A 9969-nucleotide genomic window follows, 5' to 3' on the forward strand; every position below is an offset into this window, starting at 1 on the left:
AGTACCTATGATATCATAGGTGTCCATTTCATTTCTCACAAAATAGACCGTATAAGATAATTCTATCACTAAAATAAACCCCACAAGTTCATGGGATTCAAACAAAAAATCATGATTACACAAATCTGTTTTGTTAAGAGTTGGACAAACCGTGCTCCTAAAAGTAACTCTCAGGAGTCAGAGATATATATTACATTTTCCGAAAAAAATCAAGTACTGAAAACTATGTAGTTTACATTTTAGAAATTGCATAGAAAGATGTTTGCAGACTTCAGAGAAGATTAGAAAAAAAATCAGCGTCGACAATCCATGAATAAAAAGAACTTACTGCACAAATGAAAACAAAGCCTAAATATATAAATAAAGAAGAGCCCATTCAGAATAAATACAAGGCTCTTCAAGATACAATGTGTACCTATTATATCATAGGTGCTCATTTCATCTCTCAGAAGATGGACTAGTGAGATAATTTACTCACTACATTAAACCCACAGATTCATGAGTTTGAAACAGAAATTCATCATTACCTAAATTTGCTTTGTTTAGATTGACAAACACTACCCGTAAAAGGAACTCTGAGATATATATTACAATTCCAAAAACAGATCAAGTACCGACACTTATTTGAGATGAGCATCTTATATCACAAAAGGCTTGTCCACCCATCGAATATTGCACCCACGGGCTTCCAACATCTCAATCACAAATCGTGGTAAGTTGTACTTTAAGGATTGAATAAGCTTGAGTTTCTTCAAACTCTTGCAAGCCAGCAGAGCGGACATGAAACCATTGATCGTTACATTCCTCAAATAAACTAGCTTTATGTTCTGTAAGCATCTAAGACTCGCCAATGCTAACAACCCAACATCTGAGATTGAGCAATATGAGACATTCATCTGCACAAGTACAACAGGTTTCAATGTTAAAGTTGTCTTTCAACAGATATACAGGGGAGGATGAATGGAAATTTAAACCTCCCTGATTCTAAAATGTCTTACCTGTCGCAGATTTTGACATGACCTGGCTACAGCCAATATTCCAACATCATCAACACCATAGCACCTTTTGATATCCAATTCAACGATACGCTTACATCCTAAAGCGATTGCAGAAAGACCAGCAGAGGAAATCCCAGAACAACCTCGGATTTCAAGCTGGTGAAGTTTTTGCAATTGAGCGAGAGATGTCAGACCAGTGTCAGTGACATATATGCAATAAGAAATATTAATACTCTTTAACCTTGGGCAACCATTGGCAATTGCTGCTAATCCAGCATCCCCGACTCCTACAGATCTGGATATACATTTCCCATCAGTAAACTGCAAACATCTTCAAATGAAAAGTGCAGAAAACATCATTTTGATAAACAGATTTTAAAATAACCTTTCTAATAAAATGTTGGGTTCATTTGAATAATGACGTGTACCTGTACAAATCAAGTTCTTGGAGAGATGAGCACCGGGCTCCTATATGGGCAATTCCTTCGTTGGATATATTTGGGCAGAATCCTAGTTTCAAAGTTATCAATTCCGAACACTTAGAAAGGGATTTCAATCCTGCATAAACGGACAGGGTAAATACAAGAAGCACAGATGACAATAAAACAATCTCCAAAACTAGTAACAATTACTATTTACATCATTACTGTCAAAATTCTCTTCATATATAAACAATGTACGGAACCTGTATTGTTTATGCTACAGTCGGTGAAGTCAAGCTCCTCCAGGAAAGGACAGCCGTCTCCTAACATAGTCAAACTCGTTTCTGTGACCAAGCTGCAGGATTCCATCTTAAGAGATGAAAGATATCTGCATGATGTTGCAATGGCCGAGAGAGCAACATCAGTTAGATTACGGCAACAAGTGAGATCTAACTTGTTCAGCTCTCTACAGCATGCCACAAGTGCAGTCAATCCTTCATCTGTAACTCCAATACACTTGCTTAAGCTTAATTCCCTCAAAGACATGCAATAGCTTTTCCCAACTGACTCCAACGCTCTGGGGGAAATTACACAACCATCAAATTTGATCGTTTGTAGTCTATCCAAGTTTTGGAAGCTCTTAAGAAGAGCGTCAGAAACCTGTAGTACATAACACACAAAAATATTAAACAATGGATCACTTCGAGAATCAAGTTTATGAACTTCAATACTTCACAACTGATGAAGTCAAAATATTCAACAAATTTTAGTCGGATAATTACTGGTATACAATAGGCAAGAGTAAGTTGACGCAAGTCTGAGGAACCACTTGCAAGGGAAATTATTCCCGTGCAGCTAACATTCTGACACTTCGAAACATCAAGTCTCTGCAACATAGCAACAATTGAGTCAGATGTCACTGTAAATAGGAGAGAGAGAGTCAAAAATAACAACTCTTCTCCACTATTTAATCTATGAGTTTCAGGTTTTCATGCCTTTCGAAAAAATTTCAGAAAGAGAACATAAATGGATGAAGTAAATTGCCTCCAATTGCACAATCATCAATCGCTAAAGATCCTATGGGACCTTTTTTCCAACTCAGTAAGTAAAAAGATCTTAACAGATAAAACAATCATAAATATAGGCTCAGAAACCTTCTGGAGAATGGAACAAATGTCATGAGAAGATAATTTTTACATGAAACAAGAAAAAGATGAAAAGGATCAGCAAACTCCACATTGTGAGACCTGCTAGAACCTGAATACTCAAGAGCTTCTTCAAAGACAAGACTACAAAGTACGATTTTCATGTTTCAGCAACACAGTATGCCTAATTATTGCTTATTTATGTTGAGTGTCTCAAGCACCCGTTATGGCAACTGCTATACCTGTCCTGTATTAAGAAAAAACTAGTTCCATAACGATAATTCTGAAGTTTCAATACAGATGATCTTGTATTGTTGCCTTGACAAATATTCTTTTGGAGCATGCTCAGGAAATCATCAGAAATTTTTACCTAGCAATATTCTCTTGGAGCATACTCGAGAAATCATCAGAAATTTTCACCAAGAAGCATTCCAATTTCCACCCCGTGCTATTATTCCAATAATTGCACTTTCCTTGACATCCAGAAAAATTTAATATTCCGAATAGCAAATTTAACCCTCAAAATATATTGAAAAGTCATCTTGCAACGGCAAAATCATTTCCTAATTACAAGGACTCTGTCTCTATGGAGAATCAATAGGAAATCAAAATCAAATTGTCAAATATAACGGATATGAAACAAAATGAATTGTCAAATATAACGGATATGAAACAAAAGATGCAAGCACCTGAGCCGGACATACACCATTGAGATCTTAATGCAAAAATAATGCAAATCTTTCTGAAAATTAAAGATCTGCTAAAGTTGTTAGGTCCCACTAGCACATTTGGTTGAGGATGGGCCTGGTTAGCAAGGCGACCCAAAATCAAATCTCACGGCGTGTGGTTGTGCCCTGTGCTAGGGGGAGGAGACATGCTAAAAAAATATAGTCAGCTTAGGACAGGTGTGGCCCAGGCCGGGTGCCATACCCGAGTGACTTTGATGGATTAGATGCCCCTAGGTCGTGGCATCTCAACCCACAAATCAAGCCCGGAAGATCACAGACAACTGACAAACAAAAAAACTACTAGAGTTAGAACAAGAAAGACAAGAAGACAAAGTATTCTAAAAGGACATTCTACTGAAGGTAAACAATTTCCATGCCAAAACTTGTTCCACTCACAGTCAAAGATATCATGAATTATTTACTCATTTCATGCTAATGCATATAGCATCAGGCAAAGAAGTTACTAAATCGATCATCCATGGCGCAAAGATATATAAACTCTCAGACTTACACCAAAGTCAATTTTAGATATGATGCTTCTTACTAGGAAAATGTTGACCCAGCCCACAAAAAAGTAGCACGTATAAATGAAGTTTAAGGCTATATTTTATTGCTCCCTTTAACAAATAAATAGAGTCTCCCGCCTCAACTCTTTCATCCCCACTTCTCTATAACTTGGTGTAACTTAGCTTTTGCATGAATTATAAATGTCTCGCTAAAAAGGATTTCCTTCTTGTACTGAATAGCTATTTCTATTTCTTAACCTCACAACTGAAGATTCTAAATTAAATTTGATTTTGCAGATGAGTCGCAACTTCTTGTTTGTTTACATCATATTTCAAGTATGTTGAAGTTTTCTAACGTGGATGTTGATATATTTTCCAGTATAACACAAAACATTGCCATTTTCCTTATTTTAAAGTCGTAATTTTTCATCTCTGCTGAACATAGAGTTTGAGAATTACAACAAGAGGCATTCTCATTCAGTTGTCATACCTGCAAAGATTTTTTGAGATACGTAAGGCCATTATCACCCACACGAACACATCCAACCAATGCTAAATTCTCAAGATGATTTAGATGGTTAATTGAAGCAAGACATTTGTTTGTTATCTGCAGCAAAAACAAATTTGCTAAAAAAATCCATAAAACTGCTATGCAAACAATTTGCTATAAGTAGCCATTTTTGCAAGTACCACCTGATCATTAAAGATGACATAAAACAACAGTGTAACTATATTTATTTGGCACATTCTAACTATTTGACGCTTATGTCTTTTTCGTCTAAATTCAGGGATGCAATTTTTTACAAAATAATGATTTTAATTGTTTAAAATATATTCTCGAATGCATAAATGAATTCAACCCCTGAAAAATCAGGACACTCGAATTCTGCATATTACACCACAGAAATTTAAGATTCCAAGAAAAATTGACCGGAAAACATGCCCAGAAAGGGGAAACTATATCTAACAGTTAGATTATGCATAATTATTCACTACCTAGCTTCCTGTGCAATTACTCTTTCCATTAGAGCCATAATTTAACCCAACCCACTATTTGCCACAATTAAAATGAGCAAATGGAGTTTTTAAAAGATTAAAAGTGTAGCCAAAAACGATTGAAAATCATCTAGGCTTAATGAGTTCTGCTATGAGCTAAAGAGAGAATGGATGCAATCAATCTCCCAAAACTTATGCGCTCTCCATAACGATTTCTTTTCATTAAACAGGAAATATAATGTATCCTGAGACTTATCATGACATGGAAGAGCTGAATCATTGTGAACAAGCTGTGAAGAACATTAGTAGTTAAACTCAGTGGCAGGAGCATACCTGCGTGTAAGAGAGATCAAGACTACGTAACTCCTTGCATTTCATAGCAACCAGCTCAACTCCAAGGTCTGTGACCCCCACACACCACCTAAGATTCAAATTCTGTAATTTACTACATCCTACAGCTATGCATACAAGACCCATGTCAGTAAGCTGCTTGCATTTCACTAGATTCAATGATTCCAAATTTCGGGCGTGTGCTATGGCTTCTGCTGCATGATCTGTGATTTCAGTGCAATTGGAAAGATCAAGTTCGACTAAAGACCGACAATTTTTAACCAACTCAAGAAGACCCAGATGAGTGAAAGTCCACAACCTAGAAAGATTGATGGAAACCAAATGATTTCCGAGGATGCCTGCTACATGCCCCAGACTCTTATCTGTGATCTGAGAACACAGAGATAAATCCAAATGCTGAATCTTACTGTATCTTCTCAGAATCCTTGGAAGTAACTCTGATCGCATCAGCTGTACTTTCTTCCTGTAGTTGGCCTCCAGATAGAAAAAATGCTTGCAAACCAGGCACCAGGACATTCTATCTATAGGATCCTGCAACTTATCAAGAATAGTTATGAGGATCTCATCACCAAGGATGTTGATTTCCGCATGAGAACGGACTGATTTCCTCTGCATTGTAAACGTTTAAATTATAACACAACAGGGGTTTCCTATCCACAAAGAATGCTCTGTAATTTGAGATGGTAAAGCTCTCATGTCAATCTTAACTCCTTGATTATTAGGCACCCATGTTCATGCCCGCACTAGCTGCTTACAATTTTTTTACCCTCGCAATATATCTGATTTTGATTGTGCAAGCCACGTTGACTAAACTCTTTTCTGCAATGCAGGAACAGAAAGACTTGAATCACAGAGACAAATTGAGATAAAGAATCTCACCACATCCTTGCAATGATATTAAGAGAGAATCCCAGAAAAGACCACAGCAGAAAATGAATATTAGAGAACAGAAAATTTCTGAGCATGAAGTTTTGTACCATTCCAGCCATGCCCAAAGTCTTCTTCCCGAATTCAAACTGAATTGCAGAAATCAGCCATGGCTGAATATTATCTCCGAAACCCAACTCAGATTTCATGGTTCCATACAAACCCAATTGCCCCATTATGTTCCTTTGTGGAACCCAAATCACATATCCTTTCCAACCGACCTAAGATACAACAATGTCCGGACACCCAAATAAAATCACAGATCTAGCCTTACCCAAATGCACTATGCAGTAGCCTTCGATTTTATTCCCCCATATCTGCCGCATCCAGAGCTCGACGTGTAATGTTCGCTACCCTGCACTGTTTCCAACGCCTGCTTGTTGCGTTCATTATACAGATAAACAGTTTCATAAATTCACCTCCCCCACATTAGTCAAAAAAGCAACCCTGAAATTCCTCAACCTAAAAAATGGGGGGAAATAATTAGAAATTTTCAGCTCCAGATGATTCTTGCCCACTGAATATATACCATGATAACATGGCGTGGGGTCACATCAATAAAGAGGTACCGTCCAAGTACATAATTTCGTAGTGGAGGTGAAGTTATAAAACAGCCGTACCTGCTCGTGGTGCGACCCCTTCGAGCATCTTCCTCGAAATTTCGACCATTTGTGGGGTCAATTAGTGGATAGCTGTATATTTTTCGTATCGGCTTCTTCCACTTGTTCATTTGACTTGAATGTTAAAGCTAAAACGCTGGTCAGTTTTGTTGGGCATGATTTTGGTAAAAAATGGCAGATTTAGGTTATTTTGAGTGTTATGAGGATTTAGATGGTGTTAAATTTATATTCTACTATAAAACCAAGATGATTTAAGCACTTTTGTCAAAGACAGTGCTAAATCTATTTCTATCATCGAAAACAAAATTTAAGCGAAAGTAAAAAATCAAATTCTCACCATTTTTTGACCTCAAGATTGGGTAAACAATGAACAATGCCTATATTGATATTATTTGGGAAATTTCTCAACAGATAAATTGAAATTCTTAATTTACTATTTTTTATTTATTTATTTAAAATATGTTCAAAATTTAGAAGTTAAAGTTAAGTTGGTTATTTACTATTTAAATATGTTTAAAATTTTGAAATTATAGTTAAGTCAGATATTAAATAAGTATAGTATATTTTTTAATAAAATAATATAAAATTTAAATTTAGTAAGATACGGATATTTCTTTATAAAAGTTATTCTAGATCAGACCCCACACAGAAGATCACGACATTTTTCAGGGTACTATCTTCAGACAGGGGCACCAAGAGATCGATTGATACCAGTACGTATCCAAACTCCAGATCAGTGAGGATCCGTGGGACCTCACCTTGCCACACGAGATCTCAACAGCAGTTCCGTCTCAGATCTGTTCCTGGGAGATAGACTAGGTCCTCCAGCATTCAACAGCGTGTGAAGCCCCCAAGGACATGATTTAGTGGACAGTCTACTCTTGCCATTGGCTCTTCATCGGGTCAACAGAGATTGTTGAGTTTCTTCAGGGTTATTCATTCAGCGTCAAATGTTAGGAGAGATGGGTCTGATCCTCAGACCTATTAAGTTGATTTACTTCATGCATTGTATCTTTTATAGGAGACTATTTGGTTCCCCCGTTTTGTATATACATTAGTGCACTCAACAATCCCTTTGACCTACTTTGTGGCCATTAGTTGGACATAAATATAATTATCTTATCTTATCTTATACAAATTCTATTTTAATTTGGAATTTATAAAAAAAATTGCCAAACATATATTTTTAATTATTAATACTAATTTGTTTGGATAGCTCAAATGGTAGTGGCTATGGAAATGAAGTCTTACTCAACCAAAGTCTTGAGTTCAAATCTTGTACTACCCTCTCCTAGTGAAATGAATAATAGACATGTAAACATGAAAAAATCAAAAAATCCTACCAAATATACAAAAAACCAATTATTATTATTAACTTAATATATATATATATATATATATGATACTACTTGGTAAATGTTAATAATAATAATTGTGATTTATATTGATTTTTTATACTTTTGTGATCTATATTGATTTTGATAATGTCATTTCGATTAATCATGTTATAAGTTGTTGGTCCACATTTCAAACCATCTAATGTAATTTATACTCAGGGTAAAGATGAAAAAATCAATCAATTACAATGTTTAAATAGCGGAGATGCATCCGCTTCTAGATTGACTTAGCCATTAAAAATGAGTTGTTGAATAAATTTGTATATTTATTATTATTATTATTATTTTGTTTTGTTTTATTTTATTTTATTTTATTTTATTTTTAATTAAAATAATATTGAATTCAAATCAGTTAAATTAAATTATTAATAATAAAATAAGAAATGTATGTTCATAATTAAAAATAAGTTTTATCTATTATCAAATAGTTTTTAAATAAAATTAATAATATTCAACAAATAGTTTTAAATGTTATTATATTAAAATATTGGAGAATATTTTAATACGAAAGTCAAAAAAGATATAGCATAGGGATCCAGCTTCTACTTAACTTCCACCCATTGTCCATGTTAAGATTAATAGCATGCTTTTTTATTTCAATGGTCTCTCTAAGCGTCTTATGATGGAAGTAATCAACCCTAGCGATAACCTGAGAATCCTCAATGCAGACGTGGTGAAATCCAGAGATGGTATTTGGATTTCACCACAAGTTCAGCTAAAGTTAAGGAACGGGAACATATGTGCTTAATATATGTTGCATGTTCTAGGATTTTTTGGTTAATAGAGCGACCAATTTCCCCAGTGTAAGGAATCCCACAAGAACAATGGATGGAGTAAACCCCTTTCATGTCTTTAGGGATTTATAGGGCCTTTCACAGATCTAAAGAGAATTTATAATTGTATTAAGGGGTTTGAAGGTAGCAAAAACTTTGTTCTTTTTTATAATATGGGAAATTTTATCAGTGGTCCACTGGATAAATGGAAGATGAACACTGGATATTATATCATCATGAGAAGGTTTAACCCTTGATTCTTTACTAGCCCTTTGAAAAGCTTTGAGGCCCTGTTGCCTGCTATAGCCATTATTTTCAAAAACTTTCAGAAGATGAGATTTTTCCTCTTCTAAGTGATTCTCATCAAAAATTCTTAGAGCACGGGTGGCAAGGGTGTTGAGAACCCCGAGTTTTTGTGTTGGAAATGATGAGAACTGGCATGAAGATATTGTTCTGTGTGTGTTTTTTTGCAAAAAACTTGGTGAGAAACGAAACCATCATTCATTCTAGAGAGGAGAATATCAAGAAAATGAAAGTTTTATATGACATAATTCCCCTAGTGGAGGGAAATTTATTTTCAATATTTGTCAGTGCCTCACAAATCATTTTATAATATAAAAAAAGACTAATTTTGAGAATGGTCATTTCGTCGGTGAGTGCTCTAACACTGTTATGCCTCAGACTCCTATTTCTCTGCCCAATGATGATAGAAATGACGGGGATGCAGGTCTCTTATGTAAATGGAGGGGCTAACTGCTACTATTTTGTTGTGCGGAGAAAAGGTGTGCCGGTAGTGCGGGAGAAAGGGTGTGTGGAGAAATTGTGTGTAGGAGAGTTTGTAAAAGAGGAGGGACTATATCGAATCAAGCTTTCTCCCTTTGTGCTCTTCATAAAGTTAATTTAATATGCAAAGTCAAGGCATGGACAAAAAAGGTTAATTTTGTGATATGCGAAAGAAGGTGAAAAATTGTGGGAAAAGTGTGTGTGGAGAAATTGGGTGAGGGGGGGTTTTTTAAGGAGCAGGGACTATATCGAGTCAAGTTTTCTTCCTCCATAGTGTGTATAAAGCTAATTTAGTATGCAGAATAAAGGCATGGACAAAAAAG

At 35.5% G+C, this 9969-nt stretch overlaps 1 protein-coding gene across 3 annotated transcripts; it reads right to left on the minus strand.

Moving 5' to 3' along the window:
• Nucleotides 1-328: 328 nt before the first annotated feature.
• Nucleotides 329-6569, minus strand: LOC149161353 (F-box/LRR-repeat protein 3-like). 3 transcript variants are annotated; one of them, XM_089436951.1, is made up of 8 exons: nt 6124-6567; nt 5129-5965; nt 4290-4406; nt 2203-2307; nt 1684-2080; nt 1427-1556; nt 999-1293; nt 329-896 (listed from the first exon to the last, which is right to left on the minus strand). In XM_089436951.1, exons 2-8 carry the CDS (start codon nt 5759-5761, stop codon nt 639-641), a joined length of 1935 nt encoding a protein of 644 aa, XP_089293077.1. In that variant the 5' UTR covers nt 5762-5965; nt 6124-6567; the 3' UTR covers nt 329-638. The 3 variants fall into 3 exon arrangements, with proteins under 3 accessions (XP_089293077.1, XP_089293076.1, XP_089293078.1); XM_089436950.1 differs by having other exon boundaries at nt 5129-6567; XM_089436952.1 differs by lacking the exon at nt 4290-4406 and having other exon boundaries at nt 5129-6569.
• Nucleotides 6570-9969: the final 3400 nt, after the last annotated feature.

This window comes from Pinus tabuliformis, chromosome 5_2 (genome assembly GCF_031772625.1).
Source record: "Pinus tabuliformis cultivar Carrire ecotype Pingquan chromosome 5_2, CPIR1, whole genome shotgun sequence".
Classification (NCBI taxonomy): domain Eukaryota; kingdom Viridiplantae; phylum Streptophyta; class Pinopsida; order Pinales; family Pinaceae; genus Pinus; species Pinus tabuliformis.